The sequence below is a fragment of the Daphnia magna genome, unplaced genomic scaffold (genome assembly GCF_020631705.1).
Source record: "Daphnia magna isolate NIES unplaced genomic scaffold, ASM2063170v1.1 Dm_contigs286, whole genome shotgun sequence".
Taxonomy (NCBI): domain Eukaryota; kingdom Metazoa; phylum Arthropoda; class Branchiopoda; order Diplostraca; family Daphniidae; genus Daphnia; species Daphnia magna.
The window spans coordinates 24,333-44,296 of record NW_025533222.1 but is presented as its reverse complement, the minus strand read 5'-3'; the positions used below and the strand labels follow the sequence as shown (position 1 = coordinate 44,296).

The following is a 19,964-nucleotide window of genomic DNA, read 5'->3' as shown; positions in this document are numbered from 1 at the left end:
GTTTGAACTTGGGTTTTTGACTTTGGGGTACTATTGGCATTTTGATATCGAACAGCAGCTAAAATTTGGAATGGTACCAACATTGGATTAGTATATGGATATATATATCGTTTAAACTTGAATTTCTGACTTTGGGGTACTATTGGCTTTTCGATATCAAACAGCATCAAAAATTCGAAATTGTATTGACATTGGATAAATATTGGGATATATAAATCGTTGAAATTTGGGTTTTGGACATTGGATTATTATTGGCTAGTCGATATCGAACAACAGCAAAGGTTCGAAATTGTATCGACATTGGTTTAGTAGCGGGATACATGCATCGTTAAAACTCAACTTTCTAAGAATGGCCCAGGATGGAATTGATTTGGTTTTTGGAAAACCACATTCCAATATTTTTCCAACCATGGACCAATCTCATGTAACTGATAACGCATTTACGATGTGAACCGACCTAAAATCAACATCGGATGAAGAAAACATAATGGTCAGTATTGCTTCCTACCCGGGTGTGCTTTTTAAATTTGTTATTTTTAATTACATTTTTTTTGTATTTTTGAAATGTTTGGTCTAAATTAACGATTAAACATGAAAATCAAATGATTGTTGTGTAAATTAGTATCTATAATCAGTAAAAATAATAAAACTGTAACCACGTACTAAATTTAAACTAACTTTGGTTTTCACTGGGAAATTTTTTCTAAGTTTTTAACCAAATTCCGGAATTACTCCGGAAAACATATTACTCGATATGTATAGAAATAGCTAAGTGGATAAAGCGTCTGAAAGATGAAGTTGTTGTACAGTGGTCTAGGGTTCAAATCCGGCATATCCGGCTAGCTCTGTCGTTACTTTATGTTACGATGAATAAAGCTATTGTTTTGTTTTAGGCTACTATTTAATTTTTGATGTTGGAATGTTGAATGTTGGTCCAATGTTGTTTTGCGCCATTATTGGCTGCATATAGAAATCGCACATCGGCCCGGGTCATTTCCAACTTGAGTCGCCAAACCTTGTATATTTCTGTTATGCCACTACTGATAAAATTATCCCGGATAAACACTGCTCGCCAATGTTCTACCAAAATAAATTTATAACATTGGTTATGTGTTCAATTTTTAACATTGATACAATGTTGTTTTGCGCCATTATTGGCTGTATATCGAAATCGCACATCGGCCCGGGTAATTTCCAACTTGAGTCGCCAAACCTTGTCCATTTCTGTTATGCCAATATTGATAAATTAATCCCGGATCAACACTGCTTGCCGGTGTTCTACCAAAATACATGTGTAATATTTGTTGTGGGTTTTTGTTTGTTTTTCTTTAAGAGGGAGGGTAGACGGGGTGATGGACACATAGGGCAGGGTTGGGTAAGTCTAGAAATTTAGTTTTTATGCCTTAAGGTATTACGCTTTAAGGCAAGTTACAGGTCGGGACATTTTTGCAACCCCCAGGGTGATGTGTTTTTTAAAAACGACAGTTGGAAATGTTGGATTTTGGCTGTGTAATATTCCTTACCCAAAATAAGTCAGAGAGCTGCCTGTGCACAATTATATCGATACCGATGGTATATGCGTAGAGCATCTGATTGCGACGCCGTAGATCAGTGTTCGATTCCCGATAAGGAATTGCGAAATATTTCGTATCTTTATAATATTTTCATTCGAATATGCTGGGAATATTAATTTTTTTAGAACGAAGTGAATTATTATTTTTTAAGTTATTTAATAAAAAAAAACACATATTGCTCGATGAAAACTTGTTTTATATATGAACGAGATTTTCTCGTAGGAAATCCACAAAAATCATCACCTCATCTGGAATCGAACATTGGTATCCAGCATCACATTCAGAAATGCTACACCTACGCCATTGACAACGACGTAAATTTTCACAGGCAGCTTGACCATAAGCTAAATTGTTTCGGTAAGCAACATTACCAAGCCCAAGCCCTAAATTTCCAACTGTCGTAAAAAAAAAACACACCACCCTGGGGGTTGCAAAAATGTCCTGACCTGTAACTTGCCTTAAAGCGTAATACCTTAAGGCATTTTTTTAGGTCTAGACTTACCCAACCCTGCCCTGTCGTGTCGATCACCCCGTCTACCCTCCCCCTTTACAAAAAAACAAAAAATCCGCTACCCCGCCAATAGGTGGCTTTAAAAAATTAAATTGGTGTTCGGATTTTTGTGCAGGATACTGTACCTGATGCCAACACCGCACAAAACAGACAAGAACAAAACAAGGAGAGTAAGAAGAGAAAAGGTAACCCAAACAGGAATAAGAACAGAGGGAAAAACAATAAAAACAATAAAACGATCAGTAAAGGGGGAAATAAAACGACAGAAAAGACCGCACTTACCCAAATAGCCGCCCCTAGAGTCAGTTCCCCCCAACCCTCTACAAGCAGACAGGCGGCCCCAACACCACCAGTGGCAGCCCGAACGAACAGCAACCCCCCGGCTAGACGAACACTAACACCACATCTCAGAGAAAACAGGGGGAATCAGAACTCTCGTTACACAAATCCACCACCACCAACACGAACAACAGGCGCACCCTCCTACCCACCCCCGGCGACATTCCGTTGGACCCCAACAGGGTGGGAAAGGATCCAACGCGACGAACCAACGGGACGGAACGACCATCATACGGGTTCGGTCTCTCGGTAACAACCTCTTCGCTACGTACCAAACGAAGGGCAAGATCAAAAACGACAGGGAGGGAGGAACTGCTTCAGGAAATAATTTGTAACGACGTAGGGGCACAGCTTGATGAGGGTGCAAGAGAAGCCTGAATTAAAGGCCTTTCTTTCATCCCACAAGTAAATTTTAATAGGGAAACACTAGAAAGGGACCTAGGGAAATTAAGACGTAGCATAAATCTGAAATTACACTGGAATATGAATGGGGGGGGGGGATTACAAAACCAGCATGATATCTAATGTAATCTAGGATCCTTAAATCAGATTATGAACCACCTGAGGCATTAAAAGAGTCTAATGTACTCTGGTCAGAGCTCTGCTCTACCGAAATACCGAAGGGAAAGATAGGGACCAACTTCTCAACAAGCGCTTTCAAAGCCTGGAAGAACCTGATCAATGACACACGCTGGTACGTCTTAAAAGCAGATAAAGGGGGAAAAACAGTTATTTGGAGTAGGGAAGATTACAAAAAAGAGGCACTTAGACAACTAGGGGATAAAAACACTTATGGATCTATCAAAAACAGAGGCAGAGGGATACATAGGGAAAATACATAAACACAAAATCATAGTTACAAATGCACTTGAAAAACATAACTGTATCACAAAGGCGGAGGGTAGTAGAGTTTGGAACCAGCAGGTCTCGTTACCTGCCACATATTTTCTCCCAAAAATCCGTAAAGAGAAGCGGGAACACACCGAGGCATTCGCAGAGAGACCAATCATAGCGGCAGTAGGAGTCCTTTCAAGGCTCTAGATGAGTACCTTGCAGAACCTTGCGGCTTGTTTACTACCGTGCATCCCGGGATCACTGATAGACACAGCAGCGCTTTTAAGGGATTTGGCAACAGTGCCAAATCTACCGCCAGGAGTTAAACTGTTTTCAGCTGATGTAGTATCGCTCTACCCGTCCATCGACTGGGTAGAAGCGGTAGACGACTCAACCAGCTTCTATATGGAACACTTTGACGTAGTTAAAGAATTTTGCGAGAAAAATGACATGTCCCTCCTCCTCCACACCAGATCTTTAGATACATACTACAGATGCTTTTACAAAACAATTTCTTCCATTTCCAAAATGAAAAGTACTTCAGGAAGCGATGTCAGTTTTTATGGCCAACGCCTTTATGTATAGAAAAACACGACACCTTATTGAGAACCCACCAGCCGAGCTTCTTTATTTTGGGAGGTACATTGATGACATTGTAGCGATATGGACAGGTGCGAATGAAAACATTCCAAACCTCTTTGAGGGTGTAGTTGATGACAACATCAAACTGACATTTGTCTACGGTGGTAAAACACTTGAGGCCCTTGACTTGCTAATAGAGATTGAGGATGATGGCTCACTGTCGACTCGCCTATATAGGAAGCCGACAAAAGGTACCCAATTCGTACATTGGACCTCAGCACATCCAGTAAATCTTAAAAGCTCAATCCCATACGCCCAACTATTTATGATCAACAGGAATTGTAGTAAGCACTCTGACTTCACCCGTGAGCCGGAGACACTCCTACACAAGTTCAGAATAAGGGGCTATCCTCAGAAGGTTCTAAACAGCGCTTATAGCAAAGCTCTCCTTATGGATCGAGCCTAACTATTGAAGACAGGGGGGAACCAATAATGACACAGGCGACGAGCGCTTCACGTTCGTCTCTGACTTCCATGCACCGCTCGTCCTACCACTGAGGAATAGCATACGATTCTTTTACACGAATCTACACGAAACACCACTTATCACAGAAAGAGTAGAACGACTCGGCCCCCAGCTTCCATAAGAACCTCCAAGACTAGTTTTCAGAGCAGCTTGGTCTCTTGGTAGCTCACTAGGTCCAATCTTCAAGAAAGGGGAATGGAATTCTTAGGAAGGAGTCGATGAGTTGCTGTGTCCACGTGCTTCACACGTGGACCTGAATCTTAGTAGTTCCAAACCCTTTGTGCTTCGTGCACAATGAACACTACAATTAGGGCTTGACAGAATAGGCGACCTACCACGAGGGTGTTCTAGTTCTTCATGGTTCGTGTGCTTCGCACACGAACACTACATTTTGCCATACGACGTAGGTGATAGCGTCCATCTTAATTCGTGTACTGGAAACACGAACCCTACATAAAGTTAGGAAAAACTTGAGTATTATTGTGCTCCGCACGCAAATCTGACACTAGATGGCGATCAAATCTCGTTGGTTCGTGTGCTTCGCACACAAACAATAAACTTAGGACTTGAAAGAATGGGTTTTCTACCACATGGGTGATATAGTTCATATTGAATCATGTGGTCCGCACACGAACACTACATTTTGACCTCCTGCTGGATAGACAACTTCCATTTTGGAACACTACATCTAGAACACCCTGTTCATACTTCACAGCTACCTACGGGAGAGGGATGGGTACACTAGGCGTGGCTTCCTGATTTAACCTACAATACACTGTGATACCAAGAGTTTTTACTTCTATATGTAAACTGGATCAAATATACTTGTATTCAATGTGAATACACTGTGATATTATGAGTTTAAACTTCTACATGTAAACAGAATCAAATATACTTGTATTCAATGTGAATACACTGTGATATTATGAGGTTCCACTTCTATTTGTAAAAAGAATCAAATATACTTGTATTCAATGTGAATACACTGTTATATTTTGGGTTTATACTTCTACATGTAAACAGAATCAAATATACTTGTATTCAATGTGAATACACTGTGATACCATGAGTTTATACTTCTATATGAAAAAGGGATAAAATATAATTGAATTCAATGTGAATACATTGTGACACCATGAGTTTATACTTCTACATGTAAACAGAATCAAATATACTTGTATTGAATGTGAATACACTGTCATATTATGAGTTTATACTTCTACATGTAAATGACTCAAAAATATTTGTATTCAATGTGAATACGCTGTTATATTATGAGTTTATACTTCTACATGCAAACATAATCAAATATACTTGTATTCAATGTGAATACACTGTCATACCATGAATTTATACTTCTACAAGTAAACAAAATCAAATATACTTATATTCAATGTGAATACACTGTTATATTATTAGTTTATACTTCTACAAGTAAACAGAATCAAATATACTTGTATTCAATGTGAAAACACTGTTATATTATGAGTTTATTTTTCTACATGTAAACAGAATCAAATATACTTGTATTAATGTAAATACACAGTGATACCATGAGTTTATACTTCTACATGTAAACAGAATCAAATATACTTGTATTGAATGTGAATACACTGTCATATTATGAGTTTATACTTCTACATGTAAATGACTCAAAAATATTTGTATTCAATGTGAATACGCTGTTATATTATGAGTTTATACTTCTACATGCAAACATAATCAAATATACTTGTATTCAATGTGAATACACTGTCATACCATGAATTTATACTTCTACAAGTAAACAAAATCAAATATACTTATATTCAATGTGAATACACTGTTATATTATTAGTTTATACTTCTACAAGTAAACAGAATCAAATATACTTGTATTCAATGTGAAAACACTGTTATATTATGAGTTTATTTTTCTACATGTAAACAGAATCAAATATACTTGTATTAATGTAAATACACAGTGATACCAGGAGTTTTTACTTCTATATGTAAACGGGATCCAATATACTTGAATTCAATGTGAATACACTGTGATACCTTGAGTTTATACTTCTACATGTAAACAGAATCAAATATACTTGTAATCAATGTGAATACACTGTTATATTATTTGTTTATACTTCTACAGGTTAACAGAATAAAATATTCTTGCATTCAATGTGAATACACTGTGATACCATGAGTTTATACTTCTTCATGTAAAAAGAATCGAATATACTTGTATTCAATGTGAATACAATGTGATACTATGAATTTTTACTTCTACATTTAAACAGGATCAAATATACTTGTATTTAATGTGAATACACTGTGATACCATGAGTTTATACTTCTACATGTAAACAGAATCAAATAAACTTGTATTCAATGTGAATACACTGTCATATTATGAGTTTATACTTCTACATGTAAACAGAATCAAATATAATTGTATTCAATGTGAATACATTGTTATACCATGAGTTTATACTTCTATATGTAAAAGGGATCAAATATACCTGAATTAAATTTATATACACTGTGATACCATGATTTTATACTTCTACATGTAAACAGAATCAAATACACTTGTATTCAATGTGAATACAGTGTTATATTATGAGTTTATACTTTTACATGTAAACAGAATCCAATATACTTGTATTCAGTGTGAATACACTGTGACACCATGAGTTTATTCTTCTACATGTAAACAGAATCAAATATACTTGTATTCAATGTGAATACACTGTTATACCATGAGTTTATACTTCTATATGTAAACGGGATCTAATATACTTGAATTCAACGTGAATACACTGTGATACCATGAGTTTATACTTCTACATGTAAACAGAATCAAATAAACTTGTATTCAATGTGAATACACTGTGATACCATGAATTTATACTTCTACATGTAAACAGAATTAAATATACTGGTATTCAATGTGAATACACGGTTATATTATGAGTTTATACTTCTACATGTAAACAGAATCAAATATACTTGTATTCAATGAGATTACACTGTGATACCATGAGTTTATACTTCTACATGTATACAGAATCAAATATACTTGTATTTCATGTGAATACACTGTGATACCATTAGTTTATACTTCTACATGTAAACAGAATCAAAAATACTTGAATTCAATGTGAATACAACGTTATATTATGAGTTTATACTTCTACATGTAAACAGAATCAAATATACTTGTATTCAATGTGAATACACTGTGATTCCATGAGTTTAGACTTCTACATGTAAAGAGAATCAAATATACTTGCATTTAATGTGAATACACGGTTATATTATGAGTTTATACTTCTAAATGTAAACAGAATTAAATATACTTGTATTCAATGTGAATATACGGTTAAATTATGAGTTTATACTTCTACATGTAAACAGAATCAAATATACTTGTATTCAATGTGATTACACTGTGATACCATGAGTTTATACTTCTATATGTAAACGGTATCAAATATACTTGAATTCAATGTGAATGCACTGTGATACCATGTGTTTATACTTCTACATGTAAACAGAATTAAATATACTTGTATTCAATGTGAATACATGGTTATATTATGATTTTATACTTCTACATGTAAACAGAATCAAATATACTTGTATTCAATGTGATTACACTGTGATACCATGAGTTTATACTTCTACATGTATATAGAATCAAATATACTTGTATTCCATGTGAATACACTGTGATACCATTAGTTTATACTTCTACATGTAAACAGAATCAAATATACTTGTATTCAATGTGAATACACTGTGATACTATAAGTTTTCACTTCTATATATAAACAGGATCAAATATACTTGTATTCAATGTGAATACACAGTGATACCATGAGTTTATACTTCTACATGTAAAGAGAATCAAATATACTTGTATTCAATGTGAATACACTATTATATTATGAGTTTATACTTCTACATGTAAAGAGAATCAAATATACATGAATTCAATGTAAATACACCGTTATATTATGAGTTTATACTTCTACATGTAAACAGAATCAAATATACTTGTATTCAATGTGAATACACTGTGATACCATGAATTTATACTTCTACATGTAAACAGAATGAAATATGCTTGTATTCAATGAGAATACACTGTGATACGATGGGTTTTTACTTCTATATGTAAACGGGATCAAATATACTTGAATTCAATGTGAATACACTGTGATACCATGAGTTTATACTTCTACATGTAAACAGAATCAAATATACTTGTATTCAATATGAATACACGGTTATATTATGAGTTTATTCTTCTACATGTTAACAGAATAAATATACTTGTATTCAATGTGATTACACTGTGATACCATGAGTTTATACTTCTACATGTAAACAGAATTAAATATACTTGTATTCAATGTACATACACTGTTATATTATAAGTTTATACTTCTACATGTAAACAGAATCAAATATACTTGTATTCAATGTGAATACACTGTGATACCATGAGTTTATTCCTCTATATGTAAACGGGATCAAATATACTTGTATTCAATGTGAATACACTGTGATACCATGAGTTTATACTTCTACATGAAAACAGAATTAAATATACTTGTATTCAATGTGAATACACTGTTATACCATAAGTTTATACTTCTATATGTAAATTGGATCTAATTTACTTGAATTTAATGTGAATACACTGTGATACCATGAGTTTATACTTCTACCTGTAAAGAGAATCAAATATACTTGTATTCAATGTGAATACACTGTTATATTATGAGTTTATACTTCTACATGTAAAGAGAATCAAATATACTTGCATTTAATGTGAATACACGGTTATATTATTAGTTTATACTTCTACATGTAAACAGAATTAAATATACTTGTATTCAATGTGAATATACGGTTATATTATGAGATTATACTTCTACATGTAAACAGAATCGATTATACTTGTATTCAATGTGATAACACTGTGATAACATGAGTTTATACTTCTATATGTAAACGGTATCAAATATACTTGAATTCAATGTGAATGCACTGTGATACCATGTGTTTATACTTCTACATGTAAACAGAATTAAATGTACTTGTATTCAATGTGAATACATGGTTATATTATGATTTTATACTTCTACATGTAAACAGAATCAAATATACTTGTATTCAATGTGATTACACTGTGATACCATGAGTTTATACTTCTACATGTATATAGAATCAAATATACTTGTATTCCATGTGAATACACTGTGATACCATTAGTTTATACTTCTACATGTAAACAGAATCAAATATACTTGTATTCAATGTGAATACACTGTGATACTATAAGTTTTCACTTCTATATATAAACAGGATCAAATATACTTGTATTCAATGTGAATACACAGTGATACCATGAGTTTATACTTCTACATGTAAAGAGAATCAAATATACTTGTATTCAATGTGAATACACTATTATATTATGAGTTTATACTTCTACATGTAAAGAGAATCAAATATACTTGAATTCAATGTAAATACACCGTTATATTATGAGTTTATACTTCTACATGTAAACAGAATCAAATATACTTGTATTCAATGTGAATACACTGTGATACCATGAATTTATACTTCTACATGTAAAAAGAATGAAATATGCTTGTATTCAATGAGAATACACTGTGATACGATGAGTTTTTACTTCTATATGTAAACGGGATCAAATATACTTGAATTCAATGTGAATACACTGTGATACCATGAGTTTATACTTCTACATGTAAACAGAATCAAATATACTTGTATTCAATGTGAATACACGGTTATATTATGAGTTTATTCTTCTACATGTAAACAGAATAAATATACTTGTATTCAATGTGATTACACTGTGATACCATGAGTTTATACTTCTACATGTAAACAGAATCAAATATACTTGTATTCAATGTACATACACTGTTATATTATAAGTTTATGTTTCTACATGTAAACAGAATCAAATATACTTGTATTCAATGTGAATACACTGTGATACCATGAGTTTATACCTCTATATGTAAACGGGATCAAATATACTTGAATTCAATGTGATTACACTGTGATACCATGAGTTTATACTTCTAGAAGTAAACAGAATCAAATATACTTGAATTCAATGTGAACACACCGTTAAATTATGAGTTTATACTTCTACATGTAAACAGAATCAAATATACTTGTATTCAATGTGAATACACTGTGATACCATGAATTTATACTTCTACATGTAAATAGAATTAAATATACTTGTATTCAATGTGAATACACTGTTATACCATGAGTTTATACTTCTATATGTAAATGGGATATAATTTACTTGAATATAATGTGAATACACTGTGATACCATGAGTTTATACTTCTACCTGTAAAGAGAATAAAATATACTTGTATTCAATGTGAATACACTGTTATATTATGAGTTTATACTTCTACATGTAAAGAGAATCAAAGGTACTTGTATACAATGTGAATACACTGTGATACTATGAGTTTTCACTTCTATATGTAAACAGGATCAAATATACTTGTATTCAATGTGAATACACAGTGATACCACGTGTTTTTACTTCTATATGTAAACAGGATCAAGTGTACTTGTATTCAATGTGAATACACTGTGATACCATGAGTTTATACTTCTACATGTAAACAGAATCAAATATACTGGTATTCAATGTGAATACACTGTTATGTTATCAGTTTATACTTCTACATGTAAACTGAATCAAATATACTTGTGTTCAATGTGAATACACTGTGATACCATGAGTTTATACTTCTACATGTAAACAGAATCAAATATACTGGTATTCAATGTGAATACACTGTTATGTTATCAGTTTATACTTCTACATGTAAACAGAATCAAATATACTTGCATTCAATGTGAATACACTGTGATACCATTAGTTTATACTTCTACATGTAAACAGAATGAAATATACTTGTATTCAATGTGCCTACACTGTTATATTATGAGTTTATACTTCTACATGTAAACAGAATCAAATATACTTGTATTCAATGTGAATACACTGTTATACCATGAGTTTATTCTTCTACATGTAAACAGAATGAAATATACTTGTATTCAATGAGAATACACGGTGATACCATGAGTTTTTACTTCTATATGTAAACGGGTTCAAATATACTTGAATTCAATGTGAATACACTGTGATACCATGAGTTTATACTTCTACATGTAAACAGAATCAAATATACTTGTATTCAATGTTAATACACGGTTATATTATGAGTTTATACTTCTACGTGTAAAAAGAATCAAATATACTTGTATTCAATGTGAATACACTGTGATACCATGAGTTTATACTTCTACATGTATACAGAATCAAATATACTTGTATTCCATGTGAATACACTGTGATACTATGAGATTTTACTCCTATATGTAAACAGGATCAAATATACTAGTATTCAATGTGAGTACACTGTGATACCATGAGTTTATACTTCTACATGTAAACAGAATCAAATATATTGGTATTCAATGTGAATACACTGTTATGTTATCAGTTTATACTTCTACATGTAAACTGAATCAAATATTCATGTATTTAATATGAATACACTGTTAGATTATGAGTTTATTCTTCTGCATGTCAACAGAATCAATTATACTTGTATTCAATGTGAATACACTGTGATACCATGATTTTATACTTCTACATGTATACAGAATCAAATATACTTGTATTCCATGTGAATACACTGTGATACCATTAGTTTATACTTCTACATGTAAACAGAATCAAATATACTTGTATTTAATGTGAATACACTGTGATACCATGAGTTTATACTTCTATATGTAAACGGTATCAAATATACTTGAATTCAATGTGAATGCACTGTGATACCATGAGTTTATACTTCTACATGTAAACAGAATCAAATATACTTGAATTCAATGTGAATACACCGTTATATTATGAGTTTATACTTCTACATGTAAACAGAATCAAATATACTTGTATTCAATGTGAACACACTGTGATACCATGAGTTTATACTTCTACATGAAACAGAATCAAATATACTTGTATTCAATGTTGATAGTTCGATGGAGAGTGGACTGTATTCTTTCTCTCTTAGTTCTGTCGAACTCATGCGAATAAACTTACATACATGAAATCACCAATCCTGCAAAGCATTACATATGAATCAAGGGACATTCTAAGCATGAGCACAATAAATAATACCTGGACTGAGCTCGGCTCACCAGTCTTAGGTGTAAAACGCAGGATGTTTGACAATAGGTCAAATGTCAGTGGGTTAAAACAGCAGTACAATCAGTTCTAGTCATATGTCTCTCTCTCTAGTCACCTTGCTCTAGTCATACATAAAACCTATGAATTAACACAAACATCTACATAGATATATATAGTATATACGTATAAACACCGAAAGTAGTACCTTCTAGTCAAATGGTTGAAATGCAAGAGACAAAAACGTCTAACGAAACGACTTTACAAAGACTACAGACTAGATAGGCTAAACAGTTTCCTTTTCGGACAGCGCCTCTAACGGATTTATATTTTCTTTAAGTTTCGCTGCTCCATACTCCACCGAACTCGACATGGGTGTTTCTTCCGGGTCGAGTGAGCAAGCTTCCAGGAGAGCTAGTTGATTTGTTCCTCTGCGTAGTGTTCCAGTAGAAAACTGCACGTCCACTGCACGTACCAATCCGTCGGCTCCGGGGTAAACGGGGTAAACGGTGATATTTTCCCGGTGCGCCATCGTCCGCGCGGGGCATCCTTCCAATCGTCTAGGATAAAATCACCGATTGCCAGATTCCGGGCCGTGCTCTGCCATTTCTTTCTTCCTACCATGGATTGCAGGAAGGCGCCATGCCAAAGGTCCCAAAAGAGGTTTGTGATACGTTGCACGTATCGGTAATGCTCCCGTGGCAACGAGTGACTAAAATTTCCAGCTGGGAGGTCTGCTACTGGTGCACGATTTAAGAAATCGTTGTGTGTAAGAGGCCGGAAGTCATCAGGGTCTGCGCTCACGTAAGTGAGTGGGCGTGCATTGAGAAGTCCTGATACTTCGAACAGGATAGTACGTAGAATTTCGTCGCTTGGTTTTCGTGACCCGAGCTTTTCTTGGTCCAGTGCAGCGTAAAGGGCGTTCTTAACTGAACGGACCAGGGACTCATGGGACCCGCCAAAATGAGGTGTCTGGGCCGGTTGAAACGTCCAGTTGATTCCGAGGCCCTTTAACTCTGCTGTGAGTCCGTCATTGACCTTTAAGCGCTCCAATTCCTCCCGCAGGATCCTTTCGGCGCCCACTAGGTTGGTACCGTTGTCTGAAAACATGTGGGCTGGTTTTCTGTATATTGATGCAAAGCGGCGTAAAACTAACAGGAAATCATCCGACGATAATGAGACGGCGACATCTACATAAAGTGCCCGTGTAACTAGGCAGGTAAAAAGGGCTCCCCATCTCTTCGCTGTCCCGCGACCGTGAACGACGTCAATCGGACCGAAGTAGTCGACGGATGTATACGTGAACGGTGGTTCTCGAGCTCCTAAGCGAGCCTTGTGGACGTCAGCCATCATTTGTAGGGCCGCCTTTGGTCGAAACCGCCGACAAGGAATACACTCGTTTCGTACGCGTTTTACTGCTTCGCGGCCCACTGTAATCCAGAAGTGCTGCCGGACGTGGGATAAAACAAAATCGGTTCCCACATGATGCATCTCCTCATGAAACGCGCGGATGATTGAACGTGCCAATGGGTGAGGTCCGGGTAAAATAGGAGGGTGTAGTATGTCGTAAGGTAATTTTGCCCTTCCTAACCTTCCGCCCAGCCGTAACATTTTGTCATCTCCCAGAAAGGGGGTTAGGGCCATAAGTCGGGAGGTTGGGCGGATGGGCTTCTTGCCCCGGAGCCGTTTCAATTCTTCTGGATATGCTTCTTCTTGACAGAGTTGAATCAATGATCTATACTTTTCTTCCAACCGTATGAGCGCTGGAATTTCCTTTGCTGTGATCACTATCGTACTCCAATCGGTTGCCAGTGTCGGGTGTGACTCGACCAGATGGAGATGAATGCTCCGTATTTCTTGTTTTTCGACCAACCATGGTAAATCCTTTGGCCAGTCTGCTGGGTCTGCATACAAGAATGGTGGCCCATCCAACCAATAAAGGGGAATCGCTTCTGCTTCCAGCTGCGACCGTGTGGCTGCATCGGCTGGGTTAAGTCTTCCTGGCACAAAGCGCCACTCGTGAGCAGCCGTCAAAGTCTGAATTTCACCAATACGATGACTCACGTACACTTGATATTGCGCGGAAACGGCCCGCACCCAGTTGCGGACCGTGCTGCTATCTGTCCAAAACTTTCGAATGTTAACCTTCCTTGTCATAGATTCACCAACAAAGCGGGCTAACCGAGCGCCTAGTAGCCCGGCTGTCAACTCTAGTTTACACACAGAAACTGTCTTCAATGGGGCGAGTTTTGTTGCTGCTTTGACGTGGCGTACGATGACACTGCCGTCTTGGTAACTATGCCGGATATAACACACTGCCGCACAGGCCTCCTCTGATGCGTCAGCGAACGTATGTAATTCCGACTGGACGATGTTTTGTTCGTTTGGAAAAAGTCCTCGCGGGAATTCTACATCTCGCAGCTGCTGCACCGTGTCGAAATATTGGGTCCACCATTGGCTATCATTCTCGTCGACAGTTTCGTTCCAACCCAGCCCTCGTACGCCCAACTCCCGAAGACGAATTTTTCCTTTGACAGTCATAGGGGCCGCGGTACCTTGTGGGTCGAATTGCCCAGCCACCATAGAGGCTAGGCCTATCCGTGTAAACGTCACTTCCTTTTCCTTGACACGGAACCCAAGCATATCGGTTGTAGGACGCCATGTGATTCCCAGCACGGTCTCCACGTCGTCTGAGCCAAGGTCTCGTGTTGTCAGGGCATTGTTTCCATTCTCGTCTTGTGACGGTTGTAAAGCTGTTAATACTGCAGGATCATTCGAGGCCCAGCTGCCGAGATGGAAATCCCCATTCGCCAATACAGTGGTAATGGCCTTGGTTACAGAGATGGCTTCCTCTTGACTTCGGGCGGAACCAAGATAATCGTCCACATAAAGATTATTACGTACTACCTCTGATGCTGCTTTCATTTCCGGACCTGCATCGTCAGCCGCCCGCCACATCGTACGAATAGCGACAAAGGGGGAGCAAGACACTCCAAAGGTAACCCTCGTCATTTCGCACGTTGAAACTGAACCGTCTTCTTCTGGCCACAGGAATCTGTGATACCGGCGGTCTTCCTTCTTCAATCGAATACGGCTGAACATGGCCCTTATGTCAGCTGACCACGCCACGGCCCCCTCCCTGAATCTTATGACCACGGCAGCTAGAGGGTTCTGTACTGGTGGGCCGCTGACAATGTAGTCATTCAAGCAACGACCTCTGTATCTCGCCGCTGCATCGTAGACCAAGCGTAGTTCTGGCCGACCAGGTATCTTCGGTACTCCAAAATGGGGCAGATAGTAACCCGATTGACTAGCCATCTCTTCAGGGGAGAGTCGGCAGGCATAACCCTCATCAAAATTCTTCTGCATTGCTTTCCGGTAATAGAACTCATAACGCTGCTCTGGTGCGGTTTTCCGAAACTTGTTGATGAGGCACTGAAGACGGGATTCAGCTAAGCTCCGATTGTCTGGCAGCACTGGGTGAACTCCGTCCTTCCATAGAATAGGTGCTTCATATCCGATGTCTAATCTTGTCGTGGCTCGATCCAGAAACTCCGATGCCGCCTTGTTTTCTGGTGAGATGCAGTCAATCTGATATTCGGTTCCAAACGTCTCGGTGTCACAAAAGCGACGCATCTGATCAAGTAGTTGGAAACCGATGTCTGTAGAGGCGAGGGCCTGGTGAACACGCACGTTTACCGCAGTTCCGTCTACTACTCCTTTTAGTATCCAACCAAGTCTCGTTTTCTCGGCTGTAGGCTCGTTGTTGTTCCCGATCCTGGACTCGGTTGCCGTGGTGAAAGCGGCATGATTTAGTCCGATTAGCACATCTATTCTTCCGCCGGCAGGGAGAAGTTCCGGTAATCCCTCCAGATGACGCCAACGTTTACGTAGATCTTCCCATCTGAAGAATGGTACCGGTCGCGTGATAGATGGTAGTGTAGAGCCTTCGAGGGTCACCAACTCACCAAAGGCCGTTCTAATTTGCATCTCCAAATGCTCAGAATTGTGTAAGCTTGAAATTGTGTCAGCTACGCCATCGATATGAAGAGTCTGTCTTCGTCCTCTGAGCTTCAGAGAGCGGACAATTCCCTCTCGGAAAAGCGTGGCGTTGCTCCCCGGATCTACCATTACTGTTATCGGAATTAACTCCCCGTCCTGGTTTAGTGCTTCTAACTGAATCACGCCAAATGCGATCCGCTCGGAACTAATATCTATCGCGTGGCAGGTTCTCGCGATTCGAGTGTTAACATCATTGTGTAGCAGCTGGTGATGAAGTAATTTGCATCCACCAATGCCACAACTCTTCTTTTCTCTGCAATCGCGGGCCGTGTGTCGTACACCAAAACAACAGAAGCACAATCCCCGGCGGATCACGAAGGTGGTCCGTTCGCCGACAGTTAACGCCTTGAAGAATGTACAAGTATGTAGTCGATGAACCCCTTCACACTTGAAACAGTGGTCCGTGGCCTTTTTTTCTTCTGAAGGTGGTTTGTTATCAGGCTGACCCCCAGTACTGTCACCATAATGAGTGCGCACATTCCGCCTGCCTGCATGTTGGTGTGGTAACTGCATCTGTTGTTGACTCTGTCCAGGTCTCATGCTGTCACTCGGTCTGCTGGACTGATCAGATGCAATGGAATAGGCATTTTGATAGGCAGAAGCCCGCAAACACAGCCAGGATCCGAACTCATTCAGGCTGCGGTACTCCAGCCCACCCCGTCGTCCATCATTCCAAGATAGCCTGTCCTGGATTTGTAGTTTTTGGGCCAAACGCTCAATGATGTCTGCATCCCCGGTTTCGCCAATACAACTCAGGTTGAATAAATGCGTCCTGACCTTTTCTGCGAAACGCCGAAGTGAAGCTGGGTCGCCTCGTGGTATGTCGATTCTGTCGAGAGCTTGTAAGTGCGCCGCCCGCATCACCGCTTAACTACCGCATGTAGTCTTTAATCTTAGGAGGGCGTCTTTGTATGCTTCCTCTCCTCCTCCAAGTCCATACACCATATCTGCTGTCTCTCCCCTCACGCTCCTTTTCAATATGGCCAACTTTTCTCCCGGTGATTTTCCCGTGCGGTGCACCAGAGCATGGAACAAGCTAATCCATTCGAACCAGTCCAGGGTTCGACCAGAGTACACGTCCAGATCAACTCGGACGGAAGAATATCGATTATCACCAGATGGGACCAGCTGCTTCTCTTTTCCTTGGCAGTATTCCTCGATCCAATCGTCTGGGGCTGTTGTAGTTCTTGAAGGCCTCGGGTGTACAGCAACGGAGTAAATTGAGGATGTATCACTCATTTCATCATTATACGGATCTTCTACTTCATTCTTCAAAGCATGTACAGCCTTGGTGGCGTCTTCCATCATCTTTTTTGCGGCCTCCGCAGCTTTCGCTGCCTCCTCGTACATCTTTTGGGACTCTAGTACACGTTGTTCGGCGTCAACTAGTTCTTGGTTTGAGGTATCCCCAATAACGGATGCGGTTTCACCAGCTCGGCTCGCTAAATAATCGTTGATTGCTTCTGCCATTGAGTCGATATCCCCCCCGTAACGAAGAAACTGCTCGTGTTGGACTCCACCTTCCTCGTCGTTAAGTAATTCCAGCAAGCGATCATTAATAAGACTGCTGTCGAAAAGGTGTCCTCTAGCTTCTGCTAACAGTCTTTCAGCCTCACGACGAGATAATTTTGAAGCAATAACGCGACGGGTTCTGGTGCAACAACCAGTAATCTTATGGCGTAGTTCTCTCTGCCTTGCCTTGCATTGTTCCAGGGTAAGATTTTCGATGTCTTCGGGCTGCATGATGTGATGAATCAGCAGTGAGTCTGATGATGAGTATGCAACAGCAGCGATACGATGATGAGTATGCAACAGCAGCGAGTCAAGTAGATGAGATCTGCAACAGCAGCGAGTCAGGTAGCCAGGTCTGCAACAGCAGCGAGTCAAGTAGATGAGATCTGCAACAGCAGCGAGTCAGGTGGCCAGGTCTGCAACAGCAGCGAGTCAAATAGCCAGGTCTGCAACAGCAGCGAGTCAAATAGATGAGATCTGCAACAGCAGCGAGTCAGGTGGCCAGGTCTGCAACAGCAGCGAATCAGGTAGCCAGGTCTGCAACAGCAGCGAGTCAAATAGCCAGGTCTGCAACAGCAGCGAGTCAAATAGATGAGATCTGCAACAGCAGCGAGTCAGGTGGCCAGGTCTGCAACAGCAGCGAATCAGGTAGCCAGGTCTGCAACAGCAGTGAGTCAAATAGCCAGGTCTGCAACAGCAGCGAGTCAAATAGCCAGGTCTGCAACAGCAGCGAGTCAAATAGATGAGATCTGCAACAGCAGCGAGTCAGGTGGCCAGGTCTGCAACAGCAGCGAATCAGGTAGCCAGGTCTGCAACAGCAGCGAGTCAAATAGCCAGGTCTGCAACAGCAGCGAGTCAAATAGATGAGATCTGCAACAGCAGCGAGTCAGGTGGCCAGGTCTGCAACAGCAGCGAGTCAAATAGCCAGGTCTGCAACAGCAGCGAGTCAAATAGCCAGGTCTGCAACAGCAGCGAGTCAGGTTCCAGAGTTTCAGCTCCGGTTCGAAGGACCAGATGATAGTTCGATGGAGAGTGGACTGTATTCTTTCTCTCTTAGTTCTGTCGAACTCATGCGAATAAACTTACATACATGAAATCACCAATCCTGCAAAGCATTACAAATAAATCAAGGGACATTCTAAGCATGAGCACAATAAATAATACCTGGACTGAGCTCGGCTCACCAGTCTTAGGTGTAAAACGCAGGAGGTTTGACAATAGGTCAAATGTCAGTGGGTTAAAACAGCAGTACAATCAGCTCTAGTCATATGTCTCTCTCTCTAGTCACCTTGCTCTAGTCATACATAAAACCTATGAATTAACACAAACATCTACATAGATATATATAGTATATACATATAAACACCGAAAGTAGTACCTTCTAGTCAAATGGTTGAAATGCAAGAGACAAAAACGTCTAACGAAACGACTTTACAAAGACTACAGACTAGATAGGCTTAACAGTTTCCTTTTCGGACAGCGCCTCTAACGGATTTATATTTTCTTTAAGTTTCGCTGCTCCAAATGTGAATACACTGTTATACTATGAGTTTTTATTTCTAAATGTAAACAGGATCAAATATACTTGTATTCAATGTGAATACACTCTGATACCATGAGTTTATACTTCTACATGTAAACAGAATCAAATATACTTGTATTCAATGAGAATACACTGTTATGTTATCAGTTTATACTTCTACATGTAAAGAGAATCAAATATACTTGAATTCAATGTGAATACACTGTTATATTATG

At 38.7% G+C, this 19,964-nt stretch overlaps 1 protein-coding gene and 1 long non-coding RNA gene across 2 annotated transcripts; both read right to left on the bottom strand.

Moving 5' to 3' along the window:
• Nucleotides 1–13,046: 13,046 nt before the first annotated feature.
• LOC116935657 lies at nucleotides 13,047–17,555 on the bottom strand. The gene has a single exon (XM_045167753.1). The coding sequence runs from the start codon at nucleotides 17,553–17,555 to the stop codon at nucleotides 13,047–13,049; it is 4,509 nt and encodes a 1,502-aa protein (XP_045023688.1).
• Nucleotides 17,556–19,227: 1,672 nt separating this feature from the next.
• Nucleotides 19,228–19,447, bottom strand: LOC123468100. The gene is made up of 2 exons (XR_006642071.1): nucleotides 19,371–19,447; nucleotides 19,228–19,311 (listed from the first exon to the last, which is right to left on the bottom strand). It is a non-coding gene; the product is annotated as an uncharacterized LOC123468100 (long non-coding RNA).
• Nucleotides 19,448–19,964: the final 517 nt, after the last annotated feature.